The 21,610-nt window shown below is 41.0% G+C and overlaps 1 protein-coding gene across 12 annotated transcripts in view; it reads right to left on the bottom strand.

Moving 5' to 3' along the window:
• The window catches only part of ITSN1 (intersectin 1), a 176,454-nt gene that overhangs the window by 51,613 nt on the left and 103,231 nt on the right, over window positions 1-21,610 (bottom strand). For all 12 annotated transcript variants that reach the window (XM_023548435.2, XM_023548438.2, XM_064273214.1 and 9 more), the window contains 5 exons: window positions 19,417-19,679; window positions 17,425-17,574; window positions 17,203-17,343; window positions 12,891-12,978; window positions 12,616-12,755 (listed from right to left, as the gene is read on the bottom strand). In XM_023548435.2, coding sequence (XP_023404203.2) covers window positions 12,616-12,755; window positions 12,891-12,978; window positions 17,203-17,343; window positions 17,425-17,574; window positions 19,417-19,679 — 782 coding nt within the window. The remainder of the gene's footprint in view (window positions 1-12,615; window positions 12,756-12,890; window positions 12,979-17,202; window positions 17,344-17,424; window positions 17,575-19,416; window positions 19,680-21,610) is intronic.

Genomic DNA, 21,610 nt, shown 5'->3' with positions numbered 1-21,610 from the left:
AGAGACTGGAACACTTCTACACTGCTGGTGGGAATGTCAAATGGTATAACCACTTTGGAAATCGATTTGGTGCTTCCTTAAAAAGCTAGAAATAGAACTACCATATGATCCAGCAATCCCACTCCTTGGAATATATTCTAGAGAGATAAGAGCCTTTACATGAACAGATATATGCACACCCATGTTTACTGAAGCACTGTTTACAATAGCAAGAAGATGGAAGCAACCAAGGTGCCCATCAATGGATGAATGGATAAATTATGGGACATTCACACAATGGAATACTACGCATTCATAAAGAACAGTGAGGAATCTGTGAAACATTTCATAACATGGAGGAACCTGGAAGGCATTATGCTAAGTGAAATTAATTAGTTGTAAAAGGACGAATATTGTATAAGACCACTATTATAAGAACTTGAGAAATAGTTTAAACTGAGAAGAAAACATTCTTTTGTGGTTATGAGGCGGGGAGGGAGGGAAGGTGGGAGTAGGTATTCACTAATTAGATAGTAGATAAGAACTACTTTAGGTGAAGGGAAAGAAAGCACACAACACAGGGGAGGTTAGCACAGTTGGACTCAACCAAAAGCAAAGAAGTTTCCTGAATAAACTGAATGCTTCGAAGCCAGTGTAGCAGGGGCAAGGGTCTGGGGACCATGGTTTCAGGGGACATCTAAGTCAATTGGCATAATAAAATCTATTAACAAAACAGTCTGCATTTCACTTTGAAGAGTGGCGTCTGGGGTATTAAACGCTAGCAAGCAGCCATCTAAGATGCATCAATTGGTCTCAACCCACCTGGATCAAAGGAGAATGAAGAACACCAAGGACACAAGGCGATTATGAGCCCAAGAGACAAAAAGGGCCACATGAACCAGAGACTGTATCATCCTGAGACCAGAAGAACTAGATGGTGCCGAGCTACAACCAATGACTGCCCTGACAGGGAACACAACAGAGAACCCCTGAGACAACAGGAGAGCAGTGGGATGCAGACCCCAAATTCTCATAAGACCAGACTTAATGGTCTGACTGAGACAGAAGGTCTCAGTCATGGCCCCCAGATATTATGTCAGCCCAGGACAAGAACCACTCCCAAAGCCAACTCTTCACACATGGATTGGACTGGACAATGGGTTGGAGAGGGATGCTGGTGAGGAATGAGCTTCTTGCATCAGGTGGACACTTGAAACTATGTTGGTATCTCCTGCCTGGTGGGGAGATGAGAGGGTGGAGGGGGTTAGAAGCTGGCGAAATGGACACGAAGAGAGTGGAGGGAGAGAGCGGGCTGTCTCATTAGGGGGAGTGTAACTGGGATTGTGTAGCAAGGTGTATATGGATTTTTGTGTGAGAGACTGACTTGATTTGTAAACCTTCACTTAAAGCACAATAAAAAGTATTAAAAAAAATAGAGGGTGGAGAGGAGTGTGCTGTCTCATTAGGAGGAGAGCAACTAGGATTATATAGCAAGGTGTATATAAATTTTTGTATGAGAGACTGACATGATTTGTAAACTTTCACTTAAAGCACAATAAAAATTAACAACAACAAAAAAAAAAGAATGAAAAGTGACTGAAAGGCTTTCTTTTTCTCCTACCTTAAACTTTCCTCTTCAATAGCATAAAACCCTTAAATGGGTTCAGAAAGAACAATTTCTGTCAATAAACAATAACTAAAGTTCAGTTACTGGGAAGACAGGATTCTAGTTTCAGGTCCCTACCGTGGGCCCACAACTGAATCATCTTTAGGTTTTCCTTCAGCTCTGAGATTTCTTGAATTCATAGATACTGTTCATCACATGAAATTTACTTTATTTCAGTGTCACTTTATTTAGATTTTATTCTTACTGCAAGGATAAACCAAAAAGGTATAACCAGTAACAAAATAAACTTGAGCTAAAATTAAACAGAAAGGAGTTACAAATGACAGGGGAAGAATACAATTCCAACTTGATGTTCTAGTAACCTGATTACATATTAAAAAGGAAAAGTTCTCATTTTACCCAAGAAAAAATTTTATTTACAGGCAGGGTCATCTTCATGATATTTAACAACAGGGGCAGACAGGGCAGACCAATCAGGATGATGGCCATGGCCATGATGACTGTTGATATACCAGCGAGACCATATGCAGAAATAGTTTTCATTTTACCAAACAATTCCACTGCAGATTTCCTTTCTACACTGGGCGCTGGAAACTGGGTGTTGAGTTATAGCTCGTCAAATATCAGACACAAAGTCAAAAAAGATGGAAGTAAAGCTAGTAACATGAGAAGCACTACAAAATGCAAAACAATAAGAAACAAATTTAAAACATCTACAGAAAAAAATCAAGCTAATGAGAAAGTTAAAAAAAATTGTAAATGCATCATATACATGAAGACACCTAAGAATTAAAAAAATACATAACACTTATTTTTGAGTATAGCAGCATTACAGGATAGGCTGAACCTATCTTTGGAATTGCCTAAATAAGCTGCAGTTTCAAGTACCTCCGAAGAAACGGAGCTTGTGGCAGCCACAAAATAACAGATGTCAAATAAGGCAACAGAAGGCTCTGGTGCCTGACATCCAGATTTGAAGACTTCGAAGTTTTTCTATCATTCCCTTCATCCAAGTCAGACACTGCTGCAATACACAATCAAATGTCAGAAAATCAAGAGGCCGTACACAGGCAGACATGCCAGGTCTTCTCTTTTCTTGAACTTAGGAGTTAACGATGGCATGAACTGAGATAAGCAGAAAATTTATGAAAATTCATGCATGCGAAAAGAATTATGGTGTTGGCGAAGAATATTGAATATGCTGTGGGCCGTCAAAAGAATGAACAAATCTGCCTTGAGAGAAGTACAGCAAGAAAGCTCCTTAGGAGTGAGGCAAGACTTGGTCTCACATGCTTTATCAGAAGGGACTAGTCCTTGGAGAAGGACATCATGCTTGGTAAAGTAGAGGGTCAGTGAGAGAGAGGAATATCCTTAACTGGATGGACTGACACAGTGGCTGTAAAAATGGGCTCAAGTATGGCAACAACTGTGAGGATGGCACAGGACAGGGCAGTGTTTCCTTCTGTTGTACATGGGGTCGCTATGAGTCGGAATCGACTTGAGGGCACCTGACAACAACAGATTGATAAACTTTCTCTTTTAAGTTGAACTTCTGAGACGGCAATCTACGGATGAAGGAACATATACTACAAACGAGTTAATAACTTGCCTTACTTTGCCATAACCAAGTCCTTGCAGAACGCCTAGTCCAACCCCAGAGGGGAACAAACAGATGGCTACACTGTTGCCTCATTCTTTGCCAATACTGTTTAAGAGACTCAAGTAAAATTAGTTATTTAAAAGTATCTTTTCAATTCTTTCGGGGGAAACAATTAAAGATGACAAACCTGGGTGTCATTAAATTCTTTATTTACCCAGTAATGAATGAACTGGGAGAAATAGTTAAGAAAAACTTCATGACACTAACTGTATCAACCTTTCCTGGTGGTCAACCTGATTAAAGTACCTACCCAAAACCCAATGCCGTCGAGTCGATTCCGACTTACAGTGACCCTGTTGGGCAGAACAGAACTGCCCCATAGGGCTTCCAAGAACTCCTGGTGGACTCCAAATGCTGACCCTTGGTTAGGAGCCGTAGCACTTAACCACTATGTCACCAGGGTTTCCATATAAATTCTATTAAATCCACAAGGAAATAACTAAGATAAAAACAGAACAAGTAAGAAAGTAAGAATCAAAAGTCAGTGTCTCCCTTAGGGCTCTTCCTGGAATTAACTTACAGAACTCTAAACATATACAGCAAAGCTTCTTAGCCAGGGTGCATGAATAAGCTTCAGCCTGGGGAACACCAGGAAACTGCATGCAAAGTTGGGGTATATTTGCATTTTTCTGGCAGAGAAGGCTCATAATTTTCATTAGATTCCTAAAGCGGTCTTTGACCAAACACAGATCATGAACCACAATTAAAAAAAAAAAAAAACTATTAGCAAATTCTGTCTTCCCTAGCTAAGATAAATGAAAATGGTCTTTATTCTCTGAAACAAGTGGGGAAAAGTCATTTATTTCTCCAGAAGAACTAAGACATTTGAACCATAAAGCATCTTTTGACACCGTATGGCACATAGCCAAAGCATTTCAAAAGCAATATGCTTGACAAATTGAACTCTCAAGAGGATCCAACACTTTTTTTTTTCCCCCGGAGAAATATGGCTCACTTTCAAGTATACTGAAGATAGCTGTTCTATAGCTATGCTAAGAATCACTTGATCTAATATCCATGACTACTGCTCTTTCATCTGGTCTTAGAGAATTCAAAAATTGACATATTATATAAAGTTATCATACTTACTTGAAATATAAAAAAAAGAAGTATCCACCTGGACAATATGTATGGGCTTCCTTTTCATAAACATTGCATACCTTGATTAAAAAAAAAAAAACACCAAACTCCCTGTCGTTGAGTCAATTCCGACTCATAGTGACACTGTAAGACAGAGCAGAACTGCCTCATGGGGTTTCCAAGGAGCGGCCGCTGGATTCGAACTGCCGGCCTTTGGTTACCAGCCGACCTCTTAATCACTGTGCCACCAGGGTTTCCATACCTTGATTAATTACTTGAAATTCAAGAACACCACCATAAATAAAATTGTTCAAAATACATCTCCTAATAATGATAATCTTTATACTGTTAATATTAAATTGACTTCATAGGAAATTGACCTAGGTACCAGCATTAGAAATTTCAGGTGGTGAACAAGTTTTTGTCTGTTTTGCCTATAATCTAACACCTACAGAACACCTAAGGCAGAAGTGCTTTTGTATGCATAGTATTTCTCACCCAGAAAAATTATGCAACACATAAAATCAGAATTTTTAAAAGTCCCAAGTTTTAAAATACAGGTTTTGAGATTGAAAATAAAGAGTCTTCAGCCTTTCCCAAGTAACTGGTTGTGAAACAAACGGAAAATTACTAAGGAAAGCCAGTAAACACACCCTATGAGGACAGAGGACCTGCACATGTGCAGAAGAATCTGCGAAGTACCGAAGTATCTCAGAGCACAGAAATTGTATGCGAGTCAACTTAGGTACCGATACTTCACTCATCACAAAATTTTAAACTTTATTCATTTTTCCTGCATTATAAATGTAAAGAATATAAAGAAAAAGATACATTGATTGGTTATTTAAATTAGGAAAAGTGGTATACTGATGTTTAGAAACATGTTTAAATATTACTTCTAAACATCAGCCAATATTTAGGCAAACAGCAAACCCACTGCCCCATGGCACAATCAGTGATCATAACCGCGATGGGAGAGCTAAGGAGGAATGCACAGGGTGGTGGTGGTGGACGTGGGGAGATGGAGAGAACAGAAGAGAAAGGGCTGGGAAATCCTGTCCTCTCCGCAACAAAGAAAGCCTTCTGAGAATCTTCTCCCATGAGGCTTTGGTAGGTACCCTTATGTTACCAGGTAGAGAAAAGTGATCCCAGTTTGTTCTGAAAAACTGAATTTTCTCCAAATGCCTCAGGTGTATCCACAAAGTGAGACCCTACTATTTTAAACGCATGTAATTCTGGAGGATAAAACTGTCAAGGAGGATTGCCTAAACAAGAGATTAACAAAAGGGAAGAAAACATGTTTTCAAAAGATTGAGTTTTGCTTTTCCCTCTCTCCCAAATCACCTTTTATTAAATATTTTTAAAAACCTAAAAAAAAAAAAAAAAACCAAACCCCACCGTAACTACAAAACTCAACCAACAAGCCTCCTGGTATGGCATAGATTCTAATGTATAACATCTGTTAACTATTTTCAGTCTTGGGAATGTTTTAATTATTTTTCTATATTCAAGAAATCTCTACAAAGTTTCCACAATCACAAGTACATTGAATTAGAGGATTTTATTTCTATGTACAAAGAATGGGAATTTCAGGACACTTAACTGTGCTCATGAGGAACCTTTACATAGATCAAGAAGCAGTTTGTTCGGACAGAACAAGGGGATACTGATTGGTTTCAAGTCAGGAAAGGTGTGTATCAGGGTTGTATTCTTTTACCATACCTATTCAATCCATATGCTGAGCAAATAATCCCAGAAGCTGGACTATATGAAGAAGAATGGGGCATCAGGACTGGAGGAAGACTCATTAACAACCTGCGTTATGCAGATGACACAATCTTGCTTGCTGAAAGTGAAGAGGACTTGAAGCACTCACTAATGAAGATCAAAGACCACAGCCTCCAGTATGGATTGCACCTCAACATAAAGAAAACAAAAATCCGCACAAGTGGACCAATGAGCAACATCATGATAAATGGAGAAAAGACTGAAGTTAAGGATTTCATTTTACTTGGATCCACAATCAACAGCCATGGAAGCAGCAGTCAGGAAATCAAAAGATGCACTGCATTGGGTAGATCTGCTGCAAAGGAACTCTTTAAAGTGTCGAAGAGCAAAGATGTCACCTTGAAGACTAAGGTGCACCTGACCCAAGCCATGGTATTTTCGATCGCATCATATGCATGTGAAAGCGGGACAATGAATAAGGAAGATCGAAGAAGAATTGACGCCTTTGAATTGTGGTGTTGGCAAAGAATATTGAATATACCACGGACTGCCAAAAGAACAAACAGATCTGTCTTGGAAGAAGTATAACCAGAATGCTCCTTAGAAGCAAGGATGGCGAGACTGCGTCTTACATACTTTGGACATGTTGTCAGGAGGGATCAGTCCCTGGAGAAGGACATCATGCTTGGCAGAGTACAGGGTCAGCAGAAACGAGGAAGACCCTTAACGAGGTGGATTGACACAGTGGCTGCAACAATGAGCTCAAACATAACAACAATTGTAAGGATGGCTCAGGACCGGGCAGTGTTTCCTTCTGTTGTACATAGGGTCCCTATGAGTCGGGGTACCTAACAACAACATTCTTTCTGTGCAGAAGGGGTCTTTTCAAAATGATCATATAAGCAAAAATAAATTTTATATTGAACAAAAATAAGTCAGCAAACCATGAAAGAGCCAAATATTTTTCTACAGATTATGAGGGAGCAACGCTGTGATCTGAATTCACACTGATTTCTCCTGGGTCCCTGGGTCTCCTCTTTCTCCAGCTTTTCTTTGTCCTCATTGTTTCCCTTTGCATGCATTTCTTCCTGACTTCTCAGTTCTGTTCTGAGGCTCTCTCTCCAGCCCTTTTCTTTTTTCCCCTGTTGATAAACATCTTGCCTCTCACTGCCTTCATAATGAATGAGCCTGCCATGAAAGCCAGTGTTTGAAACCAAGGCCATAAAAGCTTTAGTTAAGCAAACAACCTTAGTTACTATAACTGGCATTCTCAGTTCAACATCGACTCAGTTCTTAGGAGTAACTTTAGAACAGGTATCATTATGGGCAGAATTTATATTTCTAAGAGCCCTTCGTGTCTAATTTCAGAAGGGCTTTTCCAACTACCTTAAGGAATATAATTTTCAATTCTAAATTTGTCCGAAAATCTCAAGTTTTGCTAAGAAATTAAACACCGTCCACCCTGGGAACCGTATGCTGCCTATAACAACACTCTCTCATGGGATGTAAACATTCACAGACCTGAATAATCAGTGGTGCTGTCTTTCAGTTTTTTGCAGACAAGTGGCAGATTTAGCTACCTGAAACACTTGTTCTAAAAGACCACAGTACACAGTACCTTGTCCATCTTGTGATTCAGAGCTTACACACACACACACCTTGTCAGGGCAAAAAGGTCCACGATTCATAACAACTAATCATCATTAACTTTGTACAAAGAAGGCTTAGCACTTAGTGGTAAACGCTGTCTTAAACAGTGAGCACTCATCTGTGGGTGGGAAACACAAGCACAGAGCTGAAGACGGTTCATCATTCTTAGTCTGAGATAGATGAGTACTGCCTGAGTAGGACACAGGGACCTTTAAAAGGAAGTCTAAGCCATGACGCAGCCCAGGAGAACCGCAGCCGCTGCAACGCCGCCTCCCCTGCCACGGACTGGAAGAAAGAAACACTCCGATGTAAACACCGTTCACGTGAGGTCTTGTCCAGCACACAGTGCCCGTACAGGAACCAACAAGGACTCAACATGAACACCTCTTTGGGCGTTGCATTCTCTCCATTTGGCATAAATGAAGCTCTACTTGATGTTGCTGCTCTGTGTTACAGTTAAGGTATAAAGTACGCAGCATCAGGCTGTCAGTGCCCAGGAAAGCTGCTAACAGTGACTGCGACCATTGGCAAGGGCAGGGTGAAGGCAAGCTGCACTGTCCAGGAAGCCCCTATCGGTAATGGTGTTGGACACTTGTTAGAAGCATAATCTCGTAACTATATGCAAGTTATGAGAAGTTATAAGAAAAATAATTATCAGAATGTGTCCTTTAGGAATACCAATTCCCCAGAAAAAGTTGAGAGTTTTGATTAAAAAAAATTTTTTTTTTGATATGTGTAAAATGAGATATAAAGATAAAGTCATAGATAGTAATTTTAAATTGATGTTTCTGGAATATAAATAGAAGACTATTGATTTCTTAGCATGATAAAATATTTGCTGCATACAGAATACATTTTAAAAGCAGAAAATTACAGTAAACAAATTTGATCCACTAAATTAAAACTACTTTAAGAAGCATTAACTCAGCTAGTAATAATTACTTTAAAAATCAATGATGCCTGGTCAAATCACTGGCTGGATATTTCATTTGATCATCAGAAAGCTACAATTTACTATTCGTGTAAGAAGCAGCAGAGACACAGAAGCTGCCAAGTGGGAAGTTCCTGGCACAGAGCGTCAGTAGCTCAGGGCACATCCTTTCTCCTCCTTTCCCACCCTCTCCTTTTCTACACACTTCTCTAAAAAAACAAAAGCAAGGGTTCTTTGTTACAGTATGATTCCCTTGTTTTCTTTCTCAACTAATTCTTTGTTTTGGGGGGTAAACTAAAAAAAAAGAAAGACACTTGTATCTTCAGATCTTTTGCCAGGCCTTTCTTCTGTGGTGCTGGGTGGATCTGAACTGCCAACCCAGGGACCTTATGTATACGGCAAAGGGCCATTAATATGGATGGAAGGTAGCCTTTTTTGAAAGGAAGAATGAGCTCTGAATTTCTATAAGAACAGGTAGAATCTCAACGGCCTGACTCCAGAGACCACTACTCCATGTTCTCAATCTGCAGCCATTTGACAACAGGTGACCAGTAAGTCGCTACCTACACAAAACAAATTACCTGTCAACTTGACTGCAAAAGTGATTTTTTTCCTCTTCAATTAATAACTTGAGAATTTCCATCTTTGGTTATCAATCTTAGGTGGGGAAGGGAGAAGAATAATTCTTTCTGAACTGAAGCCAATGGGAGAGAACCTCAAAAGAAGGATGAATCTAGACTAGACATTTTGATGGAAAGGGCTAAAGCAGACTGTACGTTAAAAAAAAAAGAGAGAGAAAATTGTAAGACATACTCTTTAAACTCTTTCAAGAAACTAAATACACATACACTTCCAAATTGTATCTTATACCACAGAACCTGGGCTAAACCAGGGTGATATTATCCCCACGTGACCTCTATACCTAGGGAACTGGAACATAACATTAGGCATGCATCAAATAAGTGACTGACTTATTATAAGCAGTTTTTTTTAACCGGAGGAATGAGAGAATTGGTGTTTGCTAGATATAGTTCACATCTGTGGATCCAGGCACTGGATACAGGTTAACGTGTGTGGCCAACTAACTTAAAAATCTACACTCCAACCATGAGTGCTTCTCCAGTATCACTGTACTCATCTGTAATGAGCAAAATCCACTTTCCTTTTCCTGGCTGAGCAATCTGCATGAACATAAAATACAACTGCCAAGTCCTAACTTCTCTGTCTTCTGCAGCTGGTTTCCTTTTGGGGAGGAATGTTTTAGGATACAGCAAATTCACACCATCAGATTAGATGCGTGGAATGACTGGACAGCTGCCAACATGTCACTCCCAGAAAGGTAGCGGTAATGTCTGCATCATTAGTGTGGATGCTGTAAAAACACTGCTGTGTCAAGAGAAGCACCAAGCAGACCCCAGGGGTCACAACACTGGTTCTTCTTTGGCTACCTCATCATATAGGCAATTACAGCTGAGAGTAAACACATGTGCTAAAGTCAGAAAAAAGTCCTTCAACGAAGAAAGGTGGGCAGGAGATATTCAGGAGACTAAACCTGCCTCTGTGCTGTGTCAATCAAATTACAAATCTTTTGATTCTTCAGTTTAACTGCTTCTGTTTTCGTTTCACTGGGTCTGAGAGGAATACTAGAAGTGACCACCAAGGGTGCCACAATCACTCAGCGCTCCAAATGGGCACTGAACAACAAAACAACATATCTATACTGGCTTGTGATTTTTTTACTCATCGTATTAACCCCAACTTAAATAATGGAAAACCAAAATAAAAATTAAAAATACAGAGATGTTCTTATTTGAAAACAAGTATATTTTTAAAAAGGTCTAGTGAAAAAAGGGGCTAAAATGAGCCTTTGTATGCTCATACTCCAACTGTTACAGAGGCAAGCAAATGTTGACTCAGACCATTCAGCAACTGCAGCAGCAATTTAATCCTAAAATAATTTAATCTGTAAATCTAGGCATTTATCAAAAATCACCCACCAGAGTATCATTTTCTAATATGTTTTGGAGAATCAAATTTCTAAAAAAGGAATCTTGGGATTAAGGCAGAAATCTGGCCTACCGCTGGGTTTAAGACATAGCTGGATAGTTAACAGTTTATACTCTGAGAGACTATTAGAATGCACAGTAATCTGCAACCACGTTGTATTCTTTTTGCCTGAACTACTGACAAGTCACACAGAGAGTTAAAGTGAGCATTTTATGATGCTTATTCTGGAGACGGAGAACTTCCAGATACATGTCCCACACTAGACGTCACACGTAATCATAGACACAAATACAGAGCAAATACACAGTACGCCTACTCCTCACTTACCAGTATGGTTAGGTGCCAAAGACCAGGTCGTTATTGGCATTATGTGAAATACTCGTGATTTCCTGCCCCGGCCTCCCCTCCAGCTGGGCGGCCACGGCCCAACTATACCTGGGTGGTCACAGGCTCGCCCTCACACTGCTCACTGGAATCGGAATCCATGTTGTGGGCCAGGCGTCCTCTGCCACCTGGTGCCCCAGCTCAGGCTCCAAGGTGCACACTCAGTGTGGGAAGCGGAGTGGCCAGGGCTGGGTGGTGGTAGCCATCTTGACCTCGGCCAGGGGTCAGCTCCACAGGTGAGCACCACCCGCCCACACCCCACTCCGGAGGCCACAGGCAGGTGCCTGCCCTACTGGGAGGAGTGTCCCATGGGTTCCAGATTGGGTTCCAGATGGGGAGGGGGGCCTCTCTTCCCTCCACAAGCCCAGGCAAGCGAGAGTGTGTGGGTCAGCAAGGTCTTTGTTGCGCAAAATAGTCGGATCACAGATTTTTTTTACTATTGTCGTAAATTTGAAACATTGGATAGAGTTGATAAGCGAGGAGCAGGTGTGTGCACACACTGTGTGAGCATGAATGTACAGTGAAGAAAAACACTAACTCGGCTAGAATAATATTTCCCCTAAGACTTGGGCGATTCAGAAAAGTTCACTATGTACTGTTCGAAAAAACAGCAAAAATACCTCAAACTCAGACATCTCGACAGTTTGGCCTCGAATGTCAGGTCAAAGGTTAACTAAAAATCTCAAATATGCTAATTTTTCCCCCTAATTTTCATAATAACAAATAGAATTTTTACTGTTTCCTACTGCCAAAAACTAAATTACCCAGAATCAAGGGTTTTTAAGTTGGTAAAAGAAAACAAGTATTTGGGGGAAGAAAGTATAGCATTCAATTTCTTATAAGGACATAATTGATTAAAAACTCCAATATCTAATTAAACCTAAAATATAGGATTTGCGTTGTCTGCATTCTGGTTTTTACTATGACAATTAACATTCTGAAGATGATAATGCTGTAAAGTTAAATCAAAAGCCCCGAACGGAAAGAGGCAGTTCTCCAACCACTTCTGCATTCCTCGAGAGTTTGGCATTTTCCTGAGTTTTTCCAAGCAAACATGACAAAGCCACACACCACTTCTGCCATAAGACTAAAGCAAGCACTAAACAATAAAATTTTTAAGTGTGAGGTAACAGAACAAACATCGACATAAAAGCACAATCCTGAAGGTAACAAGTAGCAGAAAAATTCCAAGTTTTAACAGTCTTCTAAGAACACAAGAAAGCTGAAGCTCAACGGGCCTGGCTTCTGGAACTCACCTGGATGTGGCTGTAGACAGACAAAGGGACTGAAGAGTGTGAAAACGTACCTCAGATTAAAGACAGCTACCATGTTGGGGCCACACACTCAGCCCTATTTATAGATGGCAAATTCATTCTTGCATTTTTTTAAAAAGAGAAAATGTAGTTTGGATTGCATATTGTTCTTCTAGAGATGTGAAGGCTTTTACAAAGGCTGACAAAGCAGAATCACACATTTTTCCTCCTGGGATTAAATATCGATGTATCATCTGGCGTTAGAAAAATTAAAGGTAGGACATGCAGGTAACACACACACACACAGGGTGGTTACCTTCAGCTGATTGTTGAAAATATCAATCTCCTGTAGCTTCGCTCTGGTTTCTTTCTCAACCTCATCCAGCTGGTCTCGCAGCTGCTGCCGAGCTAGTTCTTTTGCTTCTAAAGCTCTTTTGACTGTAAGAAGTGAATCTCCTAGTTTAGAAAAACATTGCAGGATATGAAAAACTTTAAAATGGTAGTGAGGAAAACAAACATTTTTAACATTCTCTTTTCACGTAAAGAAATTTTTGACGTTAAAAAGAACAACTTTAAAAATAAAACACCTACTATGCAAACTGTTCTGCTGAACTTGCTTTAGTTGGTCATTGAGTATCTGTTTTTCCGGAATAAGTCTTCCAAGCATTTGCTGAGATTCCTGGGAGAGAATGGAGAAAACAACAGTGAATGACGGGAAAATGACCAAGTCCAGATTCACCGTCCAGCCTAGAGCATGGTCAACACTTCTCCCAACCTCAACCCAAATCCTCTCCTTGAGACGGCATTTAGTCTCTAGTCAGGGTGAGCCCTGCCAAGGAATTCACTCTGTGTGCCAAATGCTTTTCACTGAAACATAGCTAAGACGTTTACAGCTCCCTTGATATTCCTTATATTTTTATTAATGGCTATTCATAAGCTTTAAAAAATGTACTTTATGTACAACTTGGCAGAGAGAAAACTGAAGTAATGCCCTCTGAATTGCACCCTGATCAAATGCAAATCCAGCGACCCTGTTTTTTGTAAACTGACTGGGCAGTTTAAATGAAAACTATTCCACTCGGAACTTGGATACTTAATAGGGTTGAATTTAGGTTTGCCATATAAGAGAAGCTGGGTCTTAGGCACCATTTATGTTTTCTACCACATAGAATGGAACTACAATTTTAAACAGGTACACAAAAGCCTTAAATCAACTATTTTTTAATTGACATAAAAAAAGCTTAAAATCACATTGAACAGGGCTGTTTAGTAGTTTTCTTGAGCAATTTCCCAAGCACTGTATTTGCTTAGGAACCATGGTGGTAGAGTGGTTAAGAGTTGGTTGCTAACCAAAAGGTCAGCAGTTCGAATCCACCCGCTGCTCCTTGGAAACCCTATGGGGCAGTTCTACTCTGTCCTGTAGGGTTGCTATGAGTTGGAATCAACTCAACGGCAACAGGTTTGGTTTGGTTTTCAGTATTTGCTTAAATTCATCTGAAATTCTCCTGGACAGTTTCTACAAGTGTGTAAAAAGGCGTTTCCTACTGTTTCTTTTACAACAACTTCTGTGGGCCATTTTGTACTATAAATATCCACTTAGTTATGCTAGTTTAGTTACATTTGGCTTATAATCTGAGAGGTATATCACTGCTATTTATTTCTAACTGGACATGCTATCAAAAGATGAGGCTGCAAATGTACTTTGAAATGAATTATTTTCAAGAGATGGCACTGTTCAAAATGGGAAAGATAAAATGATGCTAAGCTATCACACAGGTCACTTCTTGTGTGCTGAGAAAGGTACCCAGGGAACTGCAAAGCCCACAGCCCTTCTCTACTTTTTGGACAAAAGGAAAGACGGAATCCACAGGTGGCCAGGGTTTCTGAAGATGGTAAGAAGGGAAACGCTTTTAACCACAGCACAGGGGGTGCTGAATGAGTAATTGCCGAGTAAGTTACTGTTCTCATGGCATCTGTGGGGTAAGTGGGATTGTCCACTCAGCAGGAATGGAAGTCAGTTGCTGTTACTTCACTGGTGAGTTAAATTTAGCTTCAAAGAGTAAGTTCAAATACCACCATCAACTAAAGACATACAGGAAATGGAATATAATTTGCATATGTCTGAAAGCATTATATACAATTGCTGTGAGTTTTGGAACTGAGACAATCATGAGTTCAGCAATGACAGCTACACTATAAAGGGGCGGTGAAACAGCCGTGTTTAGTGAGGTTCCACTCTGGAGCTGTTGTTGTTAGGTGCTGTCGACTCGTTTCCAAACGATACAGACCCAATGTACAACACAACAAAACACTGCCTGGTCCTGCACCATCCTCACAATCGTTGTTATGCTTGAGCCCATTGTTGCAGCCACTGTGTCAATCCATCCCAGTGAGGGTCGTCCTCTTTTTCACTGACCCTCTACTTTACCAAGCAGGATGTCCTTCTCCAGGGACTGGTCCCTCCTGACAACATGTCCAAAGTACATGAGACGCAGTCTCACCATCCTTGCTTCTAAGAAGCATTCTCGTTGTACTTCTTCCAAGACAAATTTGTTCATTCTTTTGGCAGTCCATGGTGTATTCAGTATTCTTTGCAAACACCACAATTCAAAAGCATCAATTCTTCTTCGTTCTTCCTTATTCATTGTCCAGCTTTCACAAGCATATAAGGTGATTAAAAACACCATGGCTTGGGTCAGGCGCACCTTAGTCTTCAAAGTGACATCTTTGCTTTTTAACACTCTAAACAGGTCTTTTGCAGCAGATTTGCTCAATGCAATGCATCTTTTCATTTCCTGACTGCTGCATCCATGGGTGTTGATTGTGGATCCAACTAAAATGAAATCCTTGACAACCTCAATCTTTTCTCTGTTTATCATGATATTGCTTATTGGTCCAGTTGCGAGGATTTTTGTTTTCTTTATGTTGAGGAGTAATCCACACTGAAGGCTGTGGTCTTTGAACTTCATCAGTAAGTGCTTCAAGTCCTCTTCACTTTCAGCAAGCAACGTTGTGTCATCTGCATAATGAAGGTTGTTAATGAGTCTTCCTTCAATCCTGATGCCCCGTTCTTCTTCATACAGGCCAGCTTCTTGTATTATTTGCTCAGCATACAGATTGAATAAATTAGCCCTGCATTAAATATCCAAGGTCTTACCATGAAATGCAGAGTTCCGGTGGCGCAGTGGTTAAGCGTTTGGCTGCTAACCAAAGGTCGGCAGTTTGAATCCACCAGCCACTCCTCGGAAACCCTATGGGGCAGGTCTACCCTGTCCTACAGGAATCGACTCAACAGCAATGGGTTTGGTAACACGAAATGCAGAGCAGTATCTACATGAATTTGATGACTCTTAGCTCAACATTTGATACCAAACCACCTGATAAGGTAACAACCCTTTTTTTTTTTTGGGTTTGGTAGCTCAACACTTGATACCAAACCAGCTGATAAGGTAACAACTTGGTAGTCACTTTCGGGTAGCTAATGAAATTCAGATAGAAGTGCCTAGAATAGAATTTCAGGTTCTTATGGACTCCACATTTTCTGGAGCCAAGGCTAGATAAACCCCTGAAACTATTTCCCTGAGATGATCTTTAAAATGTGAACCATAAATATCCCTTGAAGTCTTCTTAAAACCAAATGATAGTTTAGCTTAATTAGTAAAAAATGTCTGCCTTGAGCATTATGCTCTTTGAAGAACTATCTATACGGCATCAGAGTGACAACAGCAACTCAGAACTTTAGGGGGGAGTGAGATTATGTTAACAGGAAGGAACAACTGAGAAAAGGAGGGTGAGAATGGTCACACAACTTGAAGAATGGAGTCAACATCACTGAAGTGTACGTGTAGAAACAGTTAAATTGATTTATGTTTTGCTGTGTATATTCTCAAAAACAACAACAAAAATTAAAAAAAAAAAAAAAAGAATTTCCTATAGTACAGGGTCACTGAGTCGGCATCAATTTGATAGCAGCGGGTATAGTATGGAAGCCCTGGTGGCACAGTGGTTAAGCACTCAACTGCTAACTGAAAGGTTGGAGGTTAGAACACACCAGCCACTACGGGGGAGAAAGATGTGGATGTCTGCTCCAGTAAAGATTATGGCCTTGGAAACCCTATGGGGCAATTCTGCCCTGTCCTACAGGTTGTTACAAGTTGGAATCAATTCAACTTGATGGCAACGAGTTAGGGGTTTTTTGGTTCGTCTATAGTACTGCACTATGTCTCCAACTATTGCCTGTGTATCTATCTCTCATACCCACTAAAATACTTCATTGCACTTAATTGTTTTAGTTATCACAGTAAAAGCCAAAGTCCTGTGGGTGGACTACATGGTCCCAGGCGATCGAGCCCCACATCTTACTTCCTGCTCTAACCATGCTGGCCACCTTGCTGTAGCCACAGGGACTCTGTCCTGCTGTTTCACCGCCTGCAGCTGGTTCAGCCGGACAGCTACAGGGTGGGTCCTTGTCTAGTTTGTGCTCAAACACCACCCTCACAGAGAGGCCTGTCCTGACTGCCCTCAGCACACTCTAAGCCCTCCCCTGCTCACGCTCCACAGCACTTCTCACCCTCTAGCAGAGTGGGTGCTTTCCTTATTTCCTTGGTGTCTGTCTCCCTCACAGGCAGGGTGTGCACTCGGGAAGGCAGGTGCTCTTATCTGTTGCTCACTGGGGGACCCTCAGTGCCCAGAAAAGCATCCGGGGCGCATCAGTGCTCAACAAACATCTGCTGAAATGCTACTTGAAATCCTACTTTTCAGGTGAGGCCCCTGTGCAATTCATCTCTGCATTCTAGTGCCAAGTGCATGTCAGATGCCCAATGTCTGCTGAATGAGTCAATGAATGGGTGAAATCTGAGGAAACCGTGTAAGCCCAGAAGCTTTTAGGAGCATGTTTTCTCACCTGTAACTGCTGCTGCAGGTGCGTAATTTCAGCAATCCTCAGCTCTCTGGATTTGTTTGTGCTCTCAATGTCTTGCCTTTGGGTGGTCAACCGACATCTGATGTCTTGAAGTTTGCCTTCGAGTTGATGTTTTTTATCATTCTTTAACAAATAAAAAATAAGAATTATTACCGATTTTACTGGGGATTAATATATTTCCAAAGCAAAATCAATTTCACTCACTAGAGCTTCCAATTCAAATTCCAAAGTCTTCTTCTTTGCTTTCAGGACAACTATGTCCTCTTGCTCTCTGTTTCTTTGATTCAGTAGTTCTTGCCGTCGGTTACGCTCCCACTCAAGTTGTCGCTGCCTTTCAAGTTCGCGTTTCGCAGCCTGTGACATATAAAAACAGATGCGTTACTGATCTTCTAAGTCCTCAAACTAAACACCATCTCTTAATAAAAGTAACATCCAGTAAGTCCTTTCCTTCTGGGGTGAAACACTGTTAAACATTACAAGAAATCACTACAGCACAGCAAAAACAGAGTTTTATGAATACAGTGTTTCCTCTAGACAGAAAAAGGACTGTACAGAATTGACCATTGTGTTCACAGCTAGAGAGAAAACAGGCCTGTGTAGAATTCACCGTTATATTCACAGAAGACGAAAACTCACAGGACCATTTCACCATTGGAATGGAATTCTTTATGCCTTCAAGAACACTTGATGTGCTAAATAAAGCTGCTCTCGCCTATTTACTGACTCACAAGGAAAATGTCTTTAGCAAAAACAACTCAAAACTTCCAGAACAAAAAACAACAAAATAACTGCTTTCTCCCATCAAAAGAGAACTACTTATCCCAAGTTTTAAAAGCCTGTGAGCCAGGCTCCCTAATCATTCATTTCCTTTTAGCCCAAAAGGTCCTACGATTTCTCTGGAAACCTCAGCTCTCTGCCACACTGCCTCTGATGACTGCTAGGAAAAGTCCATGATCAGAGCACTTGGAACGCATTATTGCAACCACTTTGTCTTCCAACCACACTGTAAAGCCCTGGAGGACAGCTAGAGTGTTCACTCACCACTACCTATATCCCCAGAGACTAATAATGCCTGTCAAATGCCTACCAAATAATTCTGAGCAAATACTCTAAAATGTCATTATTTCACATCAAAGTTCTGGAAATGTAGATTCTGTTAGTATCAGTGTGCATCAGTCTGAATAAAAAGCAGTTTCTGGCTTAAAATTTTCTGAAGCAATTATTAGAAGACGAAACCAGCATATTATTACTTTTCCATTCGGAAAAATTTCTCATCTTTAAAGTCTGTTTCATTCACACAACAGAGAGTCACTGCATTTGCTTCTGTGGAAGTACTACACTAACACTGGAAAGACAGACGAGACTACCCTAGCCCCTACCCAGGTGCGGCACCAAAGTGACGAAGTGTCCCATAGGATGTAATGAATATTTCCAAGACATATTTTTAATGTTAAAAAAAACACGTTGCAGAATAAGACACTTGGTATGATACCATCTAAGATGTAAAAAAATCCTCCCCCTTCTCCACCAAATAAACCTTTATATTTCTATATATGTGTATAAACAGAAAGAAAAAGATTTAGAAAGTATCAGTAGTTTTATTTTTAATGTCTTATAAGACTGTATGATTAAAAGCTTGTACATGGATACTCATAACAGCCAAAACGTGAAAACAACCAAACGTCCATCAACTGATGAATGAATAAACAAAATGTGGTATATCCATAAAATGGAGTATTATTCAGCAATAAAAAGGAATAAAGTATTGACTCATGTTACAACACAGAATACTGAAAGCATGCTAAGTAAAAGAAGCCACATATAAAAGGTGATGTATTTTATGATTCCATTTATATGAAATATCCAGATGAGGCAAAGCCATGGAGACAGAAAGGAGATTAGTGGTTGCCTAGAGCTGGGGGGCGGAGGGAGGGGCCGAGGAGTGACTGGTAAGGACTGAGGAGTTTCTGTTTGGGGTGATGAAAACGTTCTGGAATTAGATAGTGGTGATGGTTGTACAACTTTATGACTACAATGCAACAACTCAATTATAAAAATAAGAAAGAAAGCAAAGGAAGGAAAGGAGGGAGGAGAAAAAGAAAAAGTCTCTGTTCTTATCCTATCTGTGTAATTTTTAGAGAGAGAGAGTGCACAAGAGCACACACACAAAGTATGGGGCTGACCTCAGCTGCTTACCTCCCGTCTCTCGATTTCTTTCCTCCTCTCCTCCTCTCTCTGACGTTCCAGCTCCCGCTGCTTCTCCAGTTGCTTCTCCAACTCCAGTTGTCTTTTGCGCTCCTGTTCCTGGCGCTCCCGCTCCTTCCTTTCCTGTTCTGCCCGCTCTAGCTGCGCCAAGCGCTCCTGCTCTTTGCGCTGCTGTTCCAAGAGGGCTTGCCTGCGCTTCTCCAGTTCCAGGTTGCCACGTTCAAAATTCTCACGCTTCTTATCTTCAAATGTTACTTTAAAACAAGAAACAGGTCAGTTACTAAAAGTCATGACTTTCAACATGCTCTTTTCAGAGGAAAAACTCACTGGTGTACTTGGACCCTGGAGCTTCCTAAGTCCCGTGTCATTTCTACAGCCTGTGCCCTTGTTAACGTCCATCAGCACTGTGAATAAAACCCTTCACCTGAACTCCTGCTCACACACTCACCCCTCCACAGCTGTGTCCTTGTTACCTTTCACCAGCACTATGAATAAACCCCTTCCCCTGACCTCCTGCTCACACTCGCCCCTCCACACCAAGCACTCATCTAGAACAGTTTTTCTAAAGCAGTTCTGCATCATCACCCAATCGCCCTTCCTTCCGTGTTACCTCTATTCTTGCCCATGACCTTGATTCAGCAATTGACCTGCTGTCTATTTTATATCTTGAATGTCTCCCTCCTTACCCACCTCCACCCAATAGCTGGCGTGCCTTCATCTCTAACAAATCAGATGATTTCTGGAAGTAGAGGTGGGAACGAGAGCAGTCTGTGTTTCACCCTGAAGAACAAGCTGGGCCTAATCATTCTATAGATCACAGTCAGGAGATTTATTTTCTAATCCATTATTCAGTTTCCTTCTCTGAGGATGCCAGTTATGAATTCTAGACCTGTCTTGCAGGTCAATCCTTTTTCTTTCTAATCCTTATTAACCTTTTGTTTACGTCCACATTGTTATGTTCATTTTTCTTAATTCCATCCTCTATGGGCCTCAATATGTTCACGCAGTGCCTGTTCCTGGCTGTCCTTGGTCCCAACCGCAGACAAGGGCAGCTCTCACTGCCAACCTGTGCACACTGTTCCCATCATTCCACATCCAAGGGCTGTCACTTGACACTCTGTCTCAAGACCTGAGGCTGTGTACATCCTTGGCTTCTTCCCACATTCCGGTTTGGTCTCCACTACTTTACACAGCCCTATCTCAGATAACTACAGTTAGGGGTTAGGGTCAGAACGGCAAATATGTTCTGATTTTCTTGCTCTTCTTGCACCTTTGGTGTTTCCAGGAGGCAGCATTCTCTACTTGGCCACCTCATTTGTTTTTTTTTTTAATGTAGTGTCAGATACGGGGATTAAAACATGCGTAAGTCCCTATCCAACTTTTAATTCCAGTATCTGACACTGCATGAAAAAAAAAAAAGCTGCTCGTGAGTCAATTTTGACTCATAGCAACCTCCCGTGTTTCAGAGTAGAACTGCACTACATAGGCTTTTTGTGGCTGTGATCTTTTCAAAAGCCAATTGCCTGGCCTTGCTTCCAAGGTGCCTCTGGGTGGGTTCAAACCACCCACTTTTTGGTTAGTGCCAAACACTCAACCATTTGTACCACCCAGAGACTCCTATTTCTGGTACATGGGGCACTTCATGAATGCATGAACAAACATCTCTGATAATGTCACTTCCTCTTCAAAAACCTTAGGTGAATATCTACTATCAACAGAAAAAGAAAATTCCAAATTCCAGGGATTGCTGTACTTATTTACCTTTGAGACTTCTCATTGCTACCAGTCCCTGAAACATCCCTCAATTCCACTGTTCATCCTTCGAGTCTCAGGTCAAGTATGAGCTCTACCACAGAGATTGCATGCCTTGTGCGGTCCCCAGTCTGCACCAGCTGGGAGTGATCTCCACCATGCATCTCCAACACCGTCTTCCTGAGCGCATGGCGCTGCTGCACAGCTCTGATGACCGTTTACATCATTGTATCACAGAGGATGTCTTCAGTCCTTTATTATGCTATAAGCTTCTACGGGGTACAAACCACCTACTATTAACCTCTATCTCCTTCACTGCACTTGACACAGAGCCTTGTACAGAGATTATGCTCAATAAACGTTTCATCACTGAATAAACAGTAATGTAAAGAGTAAATTGGGAAAGCCAGCATCCTGAGCAGGTCAGTAAACC

This window comes from Loxodonta africana, chromosome 20 (genome assembly GCF_030014295.1).
Source record: "Loxodonta africana isolate mLoxAfr1 chromosome 20, mLoxAfr1.hap2, whole genome shotgun sequence".
NCBI lineage: Eukaryota > Metazoa > Chordata > Mammalia > Proboscidea > Elephantidae > Loxodonta > Loxodonta africana.
The sequence above is the reverse complement of the archived record's forward strand: the minus strand, read 5'-3'. Positions and strand labels throughout refer to the sequence as shown.